The 18879-nt window shown below is 49.3% G+C and overlaps 1 protein-coding gene across 6 annotated transcripts in view; it reads right to left on the reverse strand.

The window, feature by feature from the left end:
- The window catches only part of GSN (gelsolin), a 64031-nt gene extending 45152 nt beyond the window's left edge, over positions 1–18879 (reverse strand). For 2 of the 6 annotated variants that reach the window (XM_017884214.1, XM_017884212.1), the window contains exons 1-2: positions 18728–18818; positions 5591–5681 (exon numbers count right to left, since the gene is read on the reverse strand). Coding sequence is in view for 1 of the 6 variants with exons in the window: in XM_017884210.1 (XP_017739699.1) it covers positions 968–1009 (42 nt within the window). In the remaining 5 variants the exon portion in view is untranslated. Of the gene's footprint in view, positions 1–967; positions 1068–5590; positions 5682–18727 lie in introns of those variants that run through there. The other 4 variants (XM_017884213.1, XM_017884211.1, XM_017884215.1 and 1 more) reach the window with 4 other exon arrangements.

Here is an 18879-nt window from a genome sequence, read left to right on the forward strand (position 1 = left end):
TGGAAACAGAATAGGCCCAGGGGGCCAAGAGAGGGAGGGGAGGGAGAACACAGCGTGGAGTCGGAGGCTCCAAGACTTGGAGACTTGGAGTCTCAGCCACTCCCTTGTGTGGGGCCCTAGATAGGGATGTCCCCACAATGCACGTCCCCACCTGCAAATAACACCTCCTATGCTAACAGATGCTCATTGTGATGAGGCCACATGATGACTACTTTATAAGCATTGTCTTGTTGAATCCTCCCCAAAACCCATGGCTGGCATTGTCTCCTTTTATAGATGGAGGAACAAAGGCTCAGAGAGGTTCAGCCCAGGTTTATACCATTAGGAATCCAGGGCTGTCTGACTCTGAAGTCCAAAGTCTGACTCTCACTTCTACACACCTTTAAAAAATACCTACTGCACACAGTGGCATGAAGATCAGCTCTCATCAGACAGGTAAGGCGAATGATGGCCACAGTGGCTGTTCAATCACAAACCGTCTCCTTTCTTTCTCTGTGTCAGGCCCTGCCTTGGGACTTCCTGACCCAAACAGGAACACCAATAGTCATTCAAGTAGCTGTGGGCCCTGGGAGCACCCACGCCCGAGGGAGCCACGGAGGTGGGGCATTGGGGCAGAGCCTTGGAGGACAAATGGAGTTTCCTCTTTGGGGAGGTAGGAACAACAGAAGCAAAGGCTCAGGGGTGTGGCCCGCACAGAGAAGCGTAAACAGTTTGAAGAGGCATGGCTGGGGTTGAGACAGTGGATACCTGGGGGAGAAGGGGTCTGACTGCTATGGAGTCCTGGCCTGATTCGAGGCACTGAGGATTTTTAAGCAGGGAGAGAATAGGATCGGAACTGGTTTCATCTCTGCAGAGGGCCTGGCTGGTGGTTGAACTAAGAGTCAGGAGTGGGACTTCCCCTTGGGTCTCCCTGGAATCCCTCCTCTGAGCTGGCTTCGGGGACCATCCCAGATCCTGTGCTACTCACCCACAGGTCAGAACTGCCCCCGAGGGCTTCTTCCTCGGCCATCACTAGGCTAGGGGGAGCTATGTGGGCCTCTCCTGACACAGGCCAACCTAATCATCTTAGCCTATAAATAGTACTCAGGATTAGTCTGGAAATAGCTGTGCCAAGCCAACTCCACAGGCATCAAGGGCACGCACAGTTCCGGAAATGGTTCTTCTCCTCAACACAATTAAAACCCAACACTTCCTCAGGAAACTACTGTTCACACTCTGCTTTGCTTCCTTAAGCACGAGGCAGTCGGTTTTGGGGGAAGAACCTGCCTGCTTACTGCTGATTAGTGGGGGTATGCTTTGTGGAGACGAGGCCCTTTTCCTGCTTCTCCTTCTCTGAGGACCTGAGGGAGCCACTACCACTCTCTGGGCTTCAGTTTCCCCAAATGTAAACTAGGGAGGTGGGACATGATGCCATTTTTAACTTACCAGGATTTCAAAAATTAGAATTGTAATAAACATGTGAGCAGGGAGAAATGAACAGGTCCAGCGCCTGCCACGGAGGGTCTGAGTGGCCTTGGATGAGCCACTGTTCCTCTCTGGGCCCCAGATTCCTCAGCTGTAAAATGAGGGTGCTGGGGGATGCTGTCCAAGGTCAACAATTTTTTTTAATTCCATTTTTTTGTTTAGTACGTTTGAGAACCCAGCCAGCTGGCCATCCTATGCCAGCCTTGTGCTGAGTGCTGGGGATATAGGGACAAATAAAACCCAGTCCAGGCCTCTGTGTGCCCAGCCCTGCACCGGATCCCAGTGTGTAACAGCATGTCTGGTCCCCTCAGTGTCCCACTAGAGGCTTCCTTTGGGGCTGCTGGGGACATCTTGTTTCTAGTTGAGAATTCAGATTTATGTCCAAAGACAAGAACTTCCTGAGGGGCAGATTACAACATGGACTGAGCTATTACAATCGACAAGGACACAAAGCTAACACAGCCATCATTATACACCAGCCATGTGCTAAGGACTTGATTTCCCCATTGTTTAATCATCACCAACTCTATTATCACCCCCATTTCACAGATGTGGAAACTGAGGCTGAGAGGAGTAAGGGACTTGTCCAAGGGCACAGAGCAAGTCAGGGTTACAGTGATGTTTCAGGCCCAGACCTGTTTGCCTCTGGAGCCCAGGGTTTAACACACCCCAGTGCTACTGTGAAAGGGCTCTGGACAGGTCAGGCTGGCCGGCCAATGCGGGGATAACAGAACAGGGGCATGGAACAGAAAGGGGCATTGAGGATGTTGCTGTGTGTGTGCGGTGGGGGGAGTGACAAGGCTTCAGCAATGGTACTCATTCTCTCCAACCAGCTCCCAGCGCTGCCGTCCTCTGATCCACCCTCCGCTCTGCCTGCCATGGACTGATTGTTCTGAAATCCCATGGATCAAGTCACTCCTCAGCTGAAGACCTGTCCATGATTCCCTGGTACCCGGAGGATAGAAACCCAGCATTTAAAACCTCTCTGACCAGGTCTTCCGGTCAGCTCCCCACCTCAACCCTCACACTCCTGCTTACTAGCCCCCAGGCATAGCAGGCTCCTCCAGCGGCCAAGCCTTCGCCTATGGGGCCTTCTTGCCTGGAATGCCCAACTCCCCCTTCTCAGCCTTGTTTGACTCTCAAGTAGGAAAGGCACTCTTTGGCTCCCTGAGCCCCTTGGCACTTATCACAGAGCACTCTGGGCATTAACTGCCACTGTCTCCGTCTTGGACTAGAGTGGATATCCAAGGGCCGGGTGGTGTCTGATTCACCTCCCTCTCCAGTGCAGCAGCTCAGCAAGGGCTGACCGGGTAAACTAAAAAATGCAGAGAGCCGAAAGAATTCTGGGAAAGTGCACGTTTCCCAGGACTGCCCAGTGACAAGCCCTGTACCGAGGCACAGCATCAGGACACCCTGCTGTGGTAGAACCAAAAATTCCACCCTCACGGCTTATCAGGATGGTCCTTGTGCCTGTCTCGTTCAAGGGTTCTGATAATGAAATCTGGGCAAGTTACCCTCCTGCTTTAAAACTTCCAATGGTTCCCAGAGGTCTAGCATAAAATCCAAACTCAAGAGCCCACATAACCTAGGTGCCGCCTGGCCCCCAGGCCCTCCTCTTGCCATGCCCCCTCCCTGGCCAGCCTCCCTCACTTCTTTCAGTTCTTCAAGGACTCCCCCACACTAAAGCCTTACCCAGACCGCCTCTCTGCCTGGGGTGCTCCTCTGTTCCCTGCTCACTCAGCCACCTCCCTCTCCCTCTTCAGGTCTCACTTTTTAGGGGAGGCTTCCCTCATCTGTCCAGATAAGACCTCACTACTCCCACCCAATCCCATACGCTCCCATAACCCGATCATTTCCTTCACAGCAAGAATTAATCTTTGGTGTAAATAATGATCTACCAGAAGACCCATGAGGAATGGGAAGGTCTTGTTTTTTGCTGATTCTCAAACACCCAGCTCAGAGCCTAAGTGTCTCTCAAATGAATGAAGATATGAATGGATGAATGAATGAATGAATGAACCTATACACATATATCAAGACAAGAAGGTGGGCAGAATCCTAGGGAACACTGAGGCAGAAAAAACAGGGCCCTGGGCCTGGCATCGTGGCTCACACCTGTAATCCCAGCAGTTTGGGAGGCCAAGGTGGGCAGATCACTTGAGGTCAGGAGTTTGAGACCAGCCTGGCCAACGTGGTAAAACCCTGTCTCTACTAAAAACACAAACATTAGCCAGGTGTGGTGGCACACGCCTGTAGTCACAGCTACTCGAGAGGCTGAGGCAGGAGAATCATTTGTACCTGGGAGGAGGAGGTTGCAGTGAGCTGAGATCATGCCACTGCACTCCAGCCTGGGCACCACAGCAGGACTCCGTCTCAAGAAAGAAAAAAAAAAAAAGAAAGAAAGAAAGAAAAAGAAAAACAGGGCCTTAACTAAAAAAGACAGGAGGAAAACAGGGCCCTAACTAAAAGAGAGGAGGGGCTCTAACTGAAAAAAACCAGGGCCCTAACTGAAAAAGTCAGGAGGATAAACAGGGCCCTAACTAAAAAGACAGGAGGAAATCAACCAGACAGTGCAGCCTCCCAGAAGCAAAAGGAGGGAGCTTCTAGAACTGCACTAAAGACTGGTACATGGAATCCTGAGGAAAGCACTAGATTGGACACTGAGGAGGTCACTGGGGCCTCCATGATTGAACCAAGGTTCCGTGGAGGTGGGCACAGGGCTGGTACATTGCAGGGGGCAGAGGAGTAAAGGGGGGTGAATCAGCAAAGCTCTCAGGTGATGGGTGCTCAGCTGGGCCTATGCCAGCCTGGCCCTGCAGGGTCTGTGGAAGACAGGGCCCCTGTGTCACAGTTACCAAAAGCATCAACAGGACATAACATTCTTTTTGTTGACAGATCACTTTGAGGCAACTTGGCTTTTGGAGTTGTCAGGGCTCAGTCTCAAAGGCAGGCGCATCAGAGCCAAGACTCGGCCCTCAATTCCTCCTATTAGGGCAGCACTAGGGCCACCTCTTTGTCAGCAAAACTTTTGGGTAGCAGCTGATGGGGCGAGTCACCTTTCTGGGCCCAGCAGGCCTTTCGGGAATCCCTGGCTTTTGGAGCACAACATCCTGGGGACCATCAAAAAGCCCTTTCACCTGAGCTTTGGGAAAGAGGAACAGCTCCGGCTGTGGGCGGCTCATGTCACCATCTGGAAGCCAGCTGGGCCATGGCAGACGTGTAAGTCCTGTGTGCATTCATCCCCTTCTCCTTTTGGCAGAAAAGGGATAGTGTGGGCTGGAGGGGTGTTTTCCCGGGTTCTTGCACAATTGCTAATTAGAAATTCACTTCTGTTTGGGTGTTGGAAGCTGGGCGATTCCCCCTAGTAGCGATCCTTCCCGTCTCACTAGTCACAAAGCCCTTTGGCATCTACGAGCTCACTGGGTCCACAGAGCAGCTTTGTTAGGTGGGTAGGGGGAGACCAAGGCACCCGTCTTACAGATGGAAAAACCGAGGCTGCAGCTGGGAGGTGAGCCAGTCTCCTGGCTTCCAGCCCAGGAGTCTGCACTCCTCCCCCCACCTCCCCGCCTACTACAGCAGGTCACCTGTGAATCTGATAGTCAGGGGGGCCCCACCCTGCCAGCTGGCCCCAGTGGGCATGACTCATCTGCCTTCCCCATGACTCACACACCTCGGGTGCTCCTCCTCTGGTCAACAAGTCTGGAGACTCGGCAAATGGACCCCCATTTTTCTCACCTCTCCAAAGCCTCTGGGAAGAATTCCTGCACCTCCTCTTTATGGGGACTCTACTCTTCTACAGAAGAGCCACCAAGGCCTTGAGAGGGAAAGCCACTCTTCTAAAGTCACACAGCAAGCAAGCAGCACAGCCAGGGTGGGAGCCAGGCATCTGGGCACTGAGCCCAGTCCCTGCCTCCTCCCCACAAGATCACTCTCGCCTGACCTCCCTCTCAAGGGCAGGAAAGGAGCAGAGACGCACTCTGAGCCTTATTGGGAAGACCTCAGGGACTCCCACTGAATCCACTGCGGCTACAGTGGCTGCTTCCACCACTGAAGTCTCCTCCAGGCTTCCCTGGGCAGCCAGGGCGGGGTTTAACAGGAGGACAGGTGTCTGCATTGCTCTACCTACCTAACAGGGCTGTGCAGGGTGAAGAGCGCTGCTCTGTGGGAAGGCGCCTGGACCAAGGCCAAAGCACTGGACAAAGAGCTATGAGCACCACCTGTAAAAAAAGGGCACAAGAATGTCAGCCTCAGGGGGAGTTCAAGGTTATCTGGTCAAATCCCCATTTGATGTTTCAACTCCTTTCCTCCCCTCCACCAGGGGTCACACAATCAGTACTTGCACACATCCGGCAACAGGGCACTCACTACCTGCCAAGGCTGCAAGACCTGCTGCTGGAGGCTTTGGCTGGGTAAAAGAATTTTCCTAAGGACGCCCTAAAATCTCTCTCTTCTTATGTACCTGCTGGTACTAGCTCTGCCTCCTTCTGGGTCAGCCAGAACAGGTCTGTCCCCTCTTTCCTGATGACTCTTTGGAGATTTGAAGATAGTGATCCTGGGCCCCTCAAGTCTTCTACAAATTGTACACCCCCTTTCCTCCAGCTCTTCCTGAGACCAGGGTTTCCGGTTCATTCACCCTGTTCCCTGATCTGCTCCAGATGAACTCTGTCCCTACTGACAGGACAAGACCCAGAATTAGACAATCAGACAAGTTCTACCCAGGGCAGGGCGAGCAGGACTCTCACCTCCTTCATTAGAGATATCATGCTTCTATTCATTGAGCCTAAAATCCCATTCACATTTAAGGCAGTCCTATTGCATGGCTGAATTCAGTTTACAGTCAACCTCAGAGTTGTACTTTAGGACTCTGGAGTTATATAAACTGGGCCCTCACTTAACTGTGTAAGTTGAGCAAGCTACATCACTTCTCCGAGTCTCAGTTGCCTTCTCTGTTCAAGATGGATAATATTAGAACCTACAATGAGATCAAACATGTTCAGGGTTTTGCACAAGGCATATGTTTACTCTAATTATTACCCTGATTATTAACTAAATTTCTAAGTCTTTTGCCTGCAAATTGTATCTTTCTCATCCTGCACATCCTGTTGATTTGTCATGTTCACAACTCTGTGCCTCAGCATCACTCTATTATTGTTCTAATGCACTACTGCTGAGCAAGACTACGTTATCAATGTCTGGTGACAGGACTTTCTCTCCCTCTAGGCTGTAAGCTCCTCAGAGGCAATGATTCTGTCTGCTTCACCTCTGAAGCTTCAGCATGGCATGTGCCCAGCAGATGGCAGGGCCAGTGGATATATGCTAGATGAGTGGATGAAGGACCACCCCACATCAGCTCATCGTGGAGTATGCAGCTCAGTTCCCCCGCCTCTCAGGGACAACTTGGATCTTCACCCTTCCTCGCCACTAAGTATTCCAGTCAGCTACATTCAGAGGAAAGCTGAGCAAACTGGCTCCTGCCCACACTGGAAAATTTCTCTGCCTAACCCAGCTTCCCCAAGCCGAGGGGAAGGTCCAAGATCCCGAAGGTGGCAGGGCCATGCAGGCTCCTGGGATTAAGACACAAACAAGCCCTGTTCTCAGGCTGACAGTAAATGATCCAGACAGTCTTGATGACTTGTGCATTGTGACTAACACGGGATACAGCCACGGAAGTGGAGTCACGGTACCCAAAACCAGAGACATCAGAGGCAGACACTTATCTGGGCTGCAGGACCTGGTGCCCACTTCTGTGGGCCTTTCTCAAAGACGATGGCAGAAACTTCCTGGTTCCAAGGGACAGGCCAAAGCAGAGGTGGGTTTTGTTTTCCCGCAAATGACTAATGACCTCCCGCACTATGTCAACTCTGTGTGAGGATGAGCCTTTCGAATCCAGCTCCACTTCTTTCTCCACACCCCAAATTGCACTCTCATCCTCAGATGCATATTGCAGTGCTGCATTTGTTCCCAAGCGCAACCTGCTCCTCCCCAACTGCACCTCATCTCAGCAAACAGCACTACCATCCACCATCCACCATCTACCATCCACCATCCATCCGGTGGACCAGTCCAGACACCAGGTTCTCACCCTCCTCAACACACCACCTCACCCCTTTGCTCTGTCACTCTCCCTTCCAATGTATCACCATGTCTTGCTAGTTCAACCCCTGACTGCCTCCAGAGTGTCCCCTCTTCTCTCCACCTCAACGCCAATATCTTGGTCCATAACCCCATCACCTCTCGCCTGCATGACTGCAGAACCTTCCTAACTGATCCTCCTGCATCCTCTCCCTCCTACTATGCATCCTCCTCAGAGCAAGCCCAGACCATGCCACTCCTCTGCCCAGACTCTACCATGGCTCCACTGTGGCCCCAGATAAAGTCCAAGATCCTTAACAAACCTCTCCACATTCTTCATGACCTGTCCCCTTCAACTCCTTCAGCCTCAGCCCTCATGGCTTCCTGTCTTCCACTATACCCCACCAGGCTCCAGCCAGATGCAACAGCACTCTGTTCCTGAGTCCTCCATGTAGTTTCTGCACAGCCCTCCACACCCACTAGTCTTCCCAGTCACACTCTACAGTAATAGTCTATTTGCAAGTCAGCCTCCCCAGTTGCTCCCATGTATCCCAGAGCCTGGCCTAGGGCTGGGACCACCGCAGCTCAAGATTTACCAAGTAAGAAACTATGACTCCCATGCCTGCACACGTGTGTAACATACGTGCACATGCACACACACATTCGCAGAGCCGGCTAAGAGTGCAGATGCTGCCATCTATGGGCAAGAAAAGCATTACACCCTTCCTGAGATTCAGACACACCCCAGGAGCCTCCGAGCTCTCAGACTCAGCAGGGTTTAGAATTAGCCTCAGCTAACTCCAAGTTGGTCTGTTTTCCATTTTGGACCTTAAGGCTGCAGCAGTTTAAAAACAAGGTCGGCAAAAACCACTGACTCTAGTCCACCGCCCACACACTCCAGATGGAGCCATAAAGAGAAGGGTTGCGTTCCAGTACTCACAATCCCAGCCCGGGGCTCTCACTACGTGCCTGTTTGCTGAATCATATCTTAGGGCATAGGAACAGAAGATGCCTTCCAAAAGTCTCAGCTGTGGAAAGGCCAGCCTTTGGGGAGAGAGCTCGCCTGGTGAAAGTGTGCAAGCCACCACGGAACCCTGTCTGTCTACGTGGCTAAAAAGGAGCTTTCTGCTCTGGAGGTGGGATCAGGGGAGGCTGGAGCAGAGCATTTTTCTCTCCTAAAGGACTGCTCCCAGTTCATTGGAAGGGCCTTCAGACCTGATGGGAGTAACATGATATCTATCCATTAATGCCATAAGGGTCCGAATGGCCACCCCAATAACAATAGTTATCATTTTCTATGCATCTTCCAAGCGTTAAACTCTGCAGGCATCATGTCTCATTGTCGCAATAACTCTACCAGGCAGCAATCTTTGTCTTCATTTTGCAAAGCTAGGACACAAGCTCAGAGAGGTGAAGTAATGTGCTCAGGGTCACACAGCTAAGATGTCTGGGCAGTTCCCACCAACGCAGGCTGCCTCCCCTACGTCTTAACCTCACTATATTTCAAAGCCGTAAGGCTAGGCCTCTTGCTCACTAGAAAAACAAACAAACAAACAAAAAACACGCAAATCTTCGGGTACTCTAGATCATTGGCCAGCAAAGTTTTTCTGTAAAAGGCCAGACCGTAAATATTTTAGGCTTCATAGGCTACACACCCTCTCTGTTGCATATTCTTCCTTGTTTGTTCGTTATTGTTGTTTTTTAACAACACTTTAAAACTATAAAACCATTCTTAGCTTAGAGGTATACAAAAACAGACTGGGGCCTCCGGAGGGCTGTAGTTTACATCCATAAATACAAAGAGAATAATGTTTATAATCACAAATACAAAAACTTCTGGTGAAAAGGTTGATCAAATGCTAGCTGTATTTCTCCCCCTTCCAATGGCTTTCCACTGAGTCACTCTCTCTCCTAAAGAAGGACCCTACTTTGCTCCATAATTAAGCAGCAAAGTATTTCAAGGGCTGTTCAGATTCTAGAAACTCATAGCTGCAGATAAAATAGATAAGCCAGATATCGAAGACAAGACATTACAAGATCTGGGCTCCAGACTAGACCCTGTTACTGTGACTTGCTTTTCAGCCCTGAAACAAGAGACTTGCCTCTTAAGCCCCTTATCTCGTAAGTATTGATTCTACATGAATAATAGATTGATTTCAAATCTTACAACTGAAAATGTGATCCCTGGACCAGCGACATCAGCATCACTAGAAATGCAGAGCCTCAGGCCCCACCCAGACTTGTGGAACCAGAATCTGCATTTTAACAAAAGCCCCAGGTGATCTTAGAATGCTCTAGAACATATTTTCTGTCCATCTGAACAGTCCACAAAATCTTTGTTAGCAATGAGGAGAGAAAGGGTCTACAGACATCTTTCATGATGTCATGGTATTAAGTTCCTGACCTAAACACGGACCAGTGACTTCATAAAGCATTCCACTCTAGGACCAATTGACAGACCAAGATCTACCACCGGATCTTAAAGTAAAACCTTAGCCAGGCAGAAAGTAGACCTAGGGAAACAGGAGAAGGTGCTATTCCCCATATTATGGAGTGCGGAGGGGAATAGGTTAGAGAAATGACTTACCCAAGACCACACAGCCAAAACAAACTAAGTGGGCATGACCACCACCAGGTTTCTTAATCTTCCTTAGTCAGGCCTTAGGTTTCATGAGAACTGAAATCATTTCGGTTTGGTAGAGCAGCAATCAGAGGGCTTGCTGTTGGCTTTGGGAAATTTACTTGCTCTCTCAGGGCACAAGTATCTGTAGCCATGAAGTGAGCGGGTAGAGCCAGGCGATTCCTAAGGCCCTGCCATAAAAGTCACGTTCTGGAAAGTTTTGAGATGACGAGGCAGTCAGGAGGGGTGCCCTATGCCAAGGGTCACCACAGTCACACCAAAGTCTCTTGGGGATGGGACCTCAGAGCCAAGTCCTTCAGTCCTTTGTGAGGAGGCTGAGGAGGGACCTGGTGTGGGCCCTAGTCATGCATCCCCTTGGGGCCACCTCAGCTGGTCACCACAGGCTGGCATGCATGCTAAGGATGTAGCCCATTTTACAGATGAAGAAAATACGTCCTCAAGAGGGACTAGGGCTTCTTACCAAAGCAAAGAATTTTTCCCTTCAGCTGACAACAGTGCAAGGGTACCCTGTATTCAGAAAACCTAACATGTGAACACACAGATGCGTGCAAATGGTTGATCTGGGAATAATCAGGCTCTTTATAAATAGCGCATTCTATTTTACCGACAGATTCGTTACAAAAAGGATTCATTCTGGGCTTTGATGGCGAAGCTCCCAGTGCAATGCCTCTCACACTTGAATTTGCACATGAATTCCATGGGGATCTTGTGAAAATCTGGATTTGGATTCAGTAGGCCCAAGGTGGGTAGGGTTGCCACATAAAACACGAGATGCCCAGTTAAATCTAAATGTCAGAAAGACATTAAGATGTCTTGGTATAATTATGCCCCAAACCCTCTTCGGCATACTCATGCTTAACTGGCATGCTGTTTGTTATTTGCTAAATAAGGCAACCCTAAAGGTGGAGCCTGAAATCCCACATTTCTGAAAAGCTCAAAGATGAAGACTTAGTGCATTTAAATGCAATTTAAATCTATGAAAACTATGTTTATGCAACTATGAATTTTATGGTCTTTTTTTTAAGACCACTGAACAGGCTAGGCAGGCATCTCTCACCTTCTAAAAGAGCATAGAAAGAATTCTGGCTGCCACTGGAACTGGGAACTTGCCTTCCAAAAGAAACAGGTACTGTGGTGGGAGGGGCGGTGGAAGGGGGATGGGTACTGGCCAGCCCACAAAAGCCCATTTTACCTCCGTTCTAAACAACACAGTTCCGCTGGACTACCACTTCCTGAACTGAAGCTTAGGACGTCAAGAAATATGGCCGTTTCTTTTCTGAGTCCATTAAATGGGAAGGATCTGTCCCTACCTGCTTCCTTCCCAGGGCTCTTTGGAGTCAGATGAGATAATGCAAATTCCCCGCATCCACATGATTGCACTGGCCAAGCATCGTGTTAGACACTTTGTAGAATTCTGTGAAGTGAGTATTGAAGCCCTAACTGTATAGCTGAGAAAAATGAAACTCAGTGAGGTGATGTCCTCAAGGTCTTACGGCAAGTGCAAAACATAAACTGGAAGGAGAACCAAGTTCTCTCCGCTTCTTCGGCCTGGCAGCCTAACTTGTTATGCTTTATTGCTGCTGAATTGTTCAAGTGTACTTGCCAAATGAATGAATGAAATGCAACATTTCAGGAAAATGGTCACTGTACTCTATAACAAGACAGCTGAGCTTTTTATAACCAGCTTCAGATGCTCCTAAAGAATGCTGCCACTCTCATGGATGGCTGGTAGGAATAAGGACTAATGTAACCCTTATGAGCAGAAATTTAGCATGACACAGATTCTTCGCTTGGCCAAACTTTAGCCAGGCTTCTGAACCTTCTCCTAGGCCCACCTGTGCACTTCCTTATAAAATCCAGTTTTAGCAAAAGAACCCTGCTAAGTCTGTTTAGCCAGAACCCCTCTTCCTTGATATCTGATCGGGCTCCTCATCCTCCACCATGCTCCCAGTGATGTTTGAATCACCCTGGTTTGTCTTCATCAATACTTTTGTTAGGTTGGTTTAGCAAGAACACCCCTTATTCCTGAGCTTCCTCTTAGTAATTTTCCATCTGCTGACCCCCACCCTGCTCCGCAGCCAGCAATTCCCACTCACCCATGCTGTATTAGGAGCTGAGTCCAAACTCTCTCCCTCACTGTAGGACCTGTTGCAGTGGTCCCTATACCCAAGGTGATGGTCCTGAATAAAGACTTCCTTGCTGTGTTTTAACAAGTATCACTGAAATTTTTTTAACAAGAAAAAGCTATAAAATGTGTCATTTTGACTCAGGAACTCCATTTCTAGGGCTCTTTTCTAGGAAATAATAAAAGAAGAACACACACAAAAATTATGCACTAGGTTGTTCACTGCAGTATTGTTTATAAACTGCCTAAATGTTTCATAACTGAGGATCATTAAGGGAACACGGTATATGCACACCAAAGATAGAATAATAGTAAGTGACGAAAACTCGGGTGGGCATTTATTTCCACTATAACAAAAAAAAGTAGGAGGCAAGTCCCTTGTTTCAGGGCTAAAGAGCCAGTGACAGTAACAGGGTCCAGCCTACAGCCCAGATCGTTTAACGTCTTATCTTTGATATCTGACTTATCTATTTCAGCCACAGCTATGAGTTTCTAGAATCTGAACAGCCCTTGAAATACTTTGCTGCTTAATTGTGAAGCAAAGTAGGGTCCTCTAGGAGACAGAGACTCAGTAGAAAGCCGTGGAAGGGAGAGAAATACAGCTAGCATTTGATAAACCTTTTCGCCAGAAGTTTTTATACTTGAGATTATAAACATTATTTTCTCTGTATCTGTGGATACAAACTACAGCCCTGGGGAGCCCCAGTCTTGGTTCTTTGGGGTGATCTTGGGCAAATTCTGTCTCTCTGAGCCTTTTTGTTAATAAATAAAAAGCATTATTTTATTTTTTAATCCCCTGGACTATTGGAATAAAAGATTTAAATTAGAATAAACATTTATCTACTTAGGTATAGTATGCTTTTAAAACTTTTAAAATTAAATGTAAAAGAATCCTTAATATCATGAGAAAATATTTATGCTATAACGTTGAGAAAAAACAAAGTCAGAACAGAAAATTATAAATACATGATAACCACAATTGTGTGGGGGTAAAAAAGAAAATGCACTGAAAATATCAGGAAGGAAGGACACCCAGATGTTGGCAGTGATTTTCTCTGGTTAGTTATGAACACTTCTTTTTTTATATATACTTTTTTATTTTCTAAATTTTCTATCACAAGTGTAATAGAAATAATAAGGGGTGGGGGGCAAAGGTCCTTGGAGGTAGGGAGAAAAAAGTACACATGCCACCCACACCATCAACCACACCCAAAAAGTTAACTAGTATTTACTTAGTATCCACCAAAACCCAGCCCAGCCACAGCCTCTGTAATAGGAAAACTAAGGGCCAAGGCCCACCCTGAAGGCTCACATATGTCAAATATATATACTTTGCTTGGCAAATAAGTCTGGCCCTGATGATATTCTTATTGAGGTTGGAAAATAACAGGACTGTTTGCTTAGCCAGTTCAGCAGAATAAAACGAATCCATTCCCACTGGTGTGACCCTTCACTGGAGTTCCCTGCGAGGCTCCACGGCTTAAAGCCTTTCTGGATCACTCTTGGGAAGAGTCGATTTCAGGGATACTTTATAGCCCAGGAAGAAAACTGTTCTCATCCCTTAACCCAAGCACTGCATGCAAGAGGTGAAGAGGCATCCTGTGAGGCAGAGCAAGCAAGGGACAAGGGAGGAGCAGGAGGGCCTGGGAAGGAACCTGACAGGCCATGTGTGGCCCCTGGGGACCCCTGGGCAAGGGTGCTCTCGTCTCCAGGCCTGAGTTTCCTCACTGGTAAAATGGGTCACATAATGACAACCCCAGGACTACTGTGAGACTCAAAGAAGAGAATGTAAGTCCTTTTACTGTTCTGAGCCTCAGTTTCCTCATCTGTAAAATGGAGTCAATATCCCTCCCTCGTAGATCTGTTAAAAGATTAAAAAAGGCAGTGAAAGCAAAAGGTGAACGTACATAGTAAGTGTGTTACATATGGTGGCCATTATTATTGTTGCTTGTAGAGCAGGGAATGGGATATATAAACGGAATCCTAGACCTCAACTTTCTTGTCTGCAAAATGGGGCAATCAATTCAGTCTGAAAACATTAAATTCAAGAACAGTAGCTGAATCACCAGCTGTACCACTGCAGGCTCACTTTGTGTCTCAGACATGCTGAACCCAAGTTCACGTGGGGAGCACAAAGCCCTCGAACTCAGAGGCCATCAGAGCTGGGAAGGCCGACATTATGCTGTCCACCCCACAGTGCAGAATGGACACTGGGACCCAGAGAAAGGCATGCATTAGCCCAAGTCACCCAGCACTTTGTCACTGGCAAAGCCAGGACCCAAGTCCAGGCCTTCAGCTGCCCATCCTTGCCCACAACACCCACTGCTTTTCTCTGGCCTATTCTTAAATTGCTGATGTGGTCCCAGGCAGGGCAGAGGAGAGCAGGCATATGGCAGGGGAGGGAGAAAGGGGAGGGGAAGCTGGCCAGCAGCAGGAACTGAGCCTGCCTGTGGTCTCCAGCTTCACAAACCACATCAGGCTGAAATATGACACACGCTCACTCAGTTGAAAGCGAAGAGATATTTTTACTTAACATCCCCCGGCTGCCTAAACACTGGTCTCTTTTTTTCCCTTCCTCCCAAAAATGCATAACCCCTGGGACGTGCTTTTCTCTGCTTCTGCTGGCATTTTCTCAGGGAATAACCAAGGAGCAGGAGGGTGCCCATGTTTCCTGGCTTTGCCAGATAGATTTCCAGAACGTGGGCTCAACTGATGAAAAGCGGGGACCAGTCCTGGCTGGGCTCTCACCTCACCACATGACCTTGCTGGGCAAGTCCTGTGTCCTCTTGGAGCCTTGATTCCCTGAAATGGAGGGGAGACTGACCTACATTCGAGGGTCCTGTGGATGGCACAGGAAAGTATGAGTTTACAAACAGCCCTGGGAGGCCCCTCCAGACCTCTCTGCTGCAGGGCTGAGCTCTCCAAGCTCTGCACACCGACTCCCACCCCTCATAACAGCATAACAAACTCCCTTACCAGTTCTCCTAAAGCCAGGACTAGAAAGAATTTTCAAGAGACTGTTTAGTGCCGTCATTAAGAGCTATGGCTCTGTCGTCAGACCTCTGGAATACTTGCACCATCACCCAATAGCCACACAACCCGGGGCACGTTATTCAGCCTAAGACTCAGTTTCCTCATCTGTAAAAGAGGATACTAGTATCTACCTCAGAGGAATTGCAAGGAATCAATAAAGTAATTAATATTCCAGTGCTTGGTATATTTAAAACATAGCTTTTTTTTTTTCCTTTTCTTTGTTTGTTTTGAGACAGTCTTGCTCTGTCACCCAGGCTGGAGTGCAGTGGCATGATTTCGGCTCACTGTAACCTCTGCCTCCAGGGTTTAAGCAATTCTTATACCTCAGCCTCCCAAATAGCTAGGATTACAGGCCCATCCCACCACGTCTGGCTAATTTTTGTAATTTTAGTAGAGACGAGGTTTCACCATGCTGACCAGGCTGGTCTCAAACTCCTGGCTTAAGCCATCCACCCAAATCAGCCTTCCAAAGTACTGGAATTACAGGTGTGAGCTACCATGCCCAGTTAAAAGATAGTTTTTTATTATTATCATGCAAACCAACATCTCTCCATTTTACAGATGAGGAAACTGAGGCTCAGAGAGATAGTATTTGCCCAAGATCACCCGAAGAACCAACACTGGGGGTCCATTTCCAAGTCAGTGCTTCTAACTTCTCTCACACCTGTGGTCTCTGATAAGCAAATAGATACACTCAGAGACCGCAGAGATAGGATGTAAAAGTTTAATAAAAGAAAACCAGAGATCAGTGTCTCAGCAAAGTACCATAGACCAAGCAGAAATCATCTCTATGACCCACGTCACAAATGACCCAAACTATTCACATGGAGTAGGGGAAAGTGGCCCACTGTCACTGGATGGCTAAGAGTGAAGGCATCTAATCAATGTGTTTGGCAGAAGCGCACACACACCATTGTTAACAGTGGCGACCTCTGAGGAAAGAGGAGGGCTTGGAGGGATAAAGATTTATGTTTGAATCTTTAACAATATTTTTTGTTTGTTTTAAAACTCATGAAAAAGAAAAAAAAAATTACAATGCTGAATACCTTAGCAGCCTTCTCCAGTAGGTATAGCCTGTTGTCTGCTTTTAGATGAAATTTATAGCAGGTTCTGAGACCTTCAGCTGGGCTTCCAGAATCTGCTGCTCTGACCCATCCCAGTGGCCACTTCTCTAGTTCAGACCTGCATTCTACTTCACTTGAATCATGCAACAACCTCCTCAGGGCCTTCCTGCCTCTAGATCAGCCTGGTCCAATGCATCCCCTACATCAGCCATTCAGAATAATGAGTTTTTAAAAATCACTGCTCTGTCAAAACCCTTTCTCAGTTCTTCATTGCCTTCAGGATGAAGTCCAAACCTTTAGCTTATAATCTAGTTCCATTTTCATTTAGAGTCTCAACTCCCACCACCCCGCCCTTCTCCCATCCTCCACTCTAGCCACTTGGATGGCTCAGAAAACCTCAGTGCCTTTGCACAAGGGGTTCCTGCTTCTCAGAATGTCTTTTCCTCCAACTCCTGTTTCTCCTGGTAAATGATTACTCATTCTGAGGTCTGGCTCACCCAGACAAAATTAGTCACTCCTCTTGCAGGCTGAAGTCACTCTTAATATGGCACGAAAGTGTCAACCACTATAGATGACAAGCATCTTGAGGACAGAGAGCTCTGTCCTCTTCCGAGGTTGTTGGGCCCCTCGCAGGGCAAAGCACAGAACACAGGCCCAGAGAAGGGCTGAAAGGAGGGAGGAGGGGAGGAAGGAAATGCCATGCAGGGCAAACTCTGCAGCCACCCCTCCTCGGAGCAGCCTGTTTCCAGGCTCATGTTAGTCCCTAATAAAAGGACTATGGAAAATTCTGGAGTAAACTTCCCTTCCCTGATTCACACAGAAACCTTCTTTGCTGCTGTGTAACTCACCGAATGCCAACCCAAGCTCCCCTGGCTGTTTACAATTTCCCTGACATTTCTAAATAGCAAGGCCCCAGAAAGAAAAATGGAGTTTCAAAGGAGCTGAAAGCCGACCGTTCCCACCCCCATCCTTCCTCCTCTGTTTCCAAGCCTCTCTCCCTTAACAGCCCCAGGAAACACCAACCAGCATCCCCAAGTGTGTATGTATGGGGGGATGGGGAATGCTTGTCCCTTTAGTGAACGGAACACCCAAGAAGGAGGCTAAAGTCCCTCCCAGCAAGGAATCCGCAAAGGGCAGACTGGAATTGGGTCCCAGCCCTAACCTGCCTCACTGTGTGACAACTAGCCCATCATAAACTGAGTCCTTGACCTTTCTTAACTGGGAAATGGGGATGGAGTAAGATTCTAGCAAGCTATGGTCACTGTAAAGGGCAGAGCGGTGAGAGGTCCTGGTGCCCTGGTCAGAAATGTGGTCCTGGGAGAACAGGACACACAGGATAAAGTCTTTGAAAAGTCCCCAAAGGTCAAACAAAAGCGAGAGGCACCTCCCCAGAGGCCCCGCCTTCCACCAAGTCCAATTACCCTCAGGACAGCCTAGAATGAGTTCTGGGTGTTTTAAAAGCCCCTTCCATGCTCTGAGGAGGGTGTGAGGACAGGATAAAGCGGCAGATGTCTGGGCAGAGAAGGAGCTAGGAAGAAAGCCAATGTCTCCTGCTCATCCACACCCCCAGCCCCCAGCCTTCCAAGGACTGGCTCTTCTCCCCGGGCACTGCCCAGACCAGCCAACCTGCACTGGACCAGAGGGAGTTGCTGTTATTTAGGTTTTGGGGGCCTGGACCCCAGAAGACATGGGGGATCAGGGAGAAGGGGTTCCAATCACTGTCTTCAACTCCGAAAGAAGCTTCCGTGTGAGTCAGGGAAGGGAACACTGCAGGGCCGGGAAGGAGCCAGCACCTACAGGTAGCAGGCGCCCGAAGATTTCAGACAGTACAAGGAAGAACTTTCTAATAGTCCTCAGAAAGAGGAAGGAGCCGGAGAGGAAAGCAAGCACAGGTATCGTCCAGGAGGCAAGGGTCCTCTGAGTGGACTCCCCAGCGGTGTCATCGCCCAGACCGTAGCTGGTGGCCCCCTGCACGCCCGGCTCAGACACCCGAGGCGCGGGAGTGACCCCGGGCCAGTTCCCCCATCCCGGGGGCGGGGTCGAGGTTATTAGCTCAGGTGCTAGCAGCACAGTGGAATCACGGGGTGGAGGCCTGGCCCCTCCCCTCTCCTGCTCCAGCGTCTCCCCATCCCCCTGCTCCCATCCACACTCTTTGGTCCCCTGGAAGACTGGAAAAGTGAGCGCGGAAGCCCTTTTCCAACGATGCCCCCGCGGCCGGGCCGAGCTCCAGGCGCCGGCGAGACAGGACCGGGAAGGAAGGGAGAGGAAGGGCTCAAATCAGCCCGGGACCCCCAGACTCCCGGGGCCGGGGCTGCGCGCCTCCCCTACCTGCTGCTGCGGCGCTGGAGACGGCGGCTGCTGGGTCCAGCTGTGCTCAGCTGGTTCCGGGCGGCGGGGCTGGGGCGTTGCGGTGCGCGCGGCCGGGGTGGGCAGGGCGCGGGCGGGAGCCGCCCTCGGGGCGGGGCGGCCCGGCCGGCGGG

The sequence above is a fragment of the Rhinopithecus bieti genome, unplaced genomic scaffold, assembly GCF_001698545.2.
Source record: "Rhinopithecus bieti isolate Rb0 unplaced genomic scaffold, ASM169854v2 scaffold_13710, whole genome shotgun sequence".
In the NCBI taxonomy this organism is placed as follows: domain Eukaryota; kingdom Metazoa; phylum Chordata; class Mammalia; order Primates; family Cercopithecidae; genus Rhinopithecus; species Rhinopithecus bieti.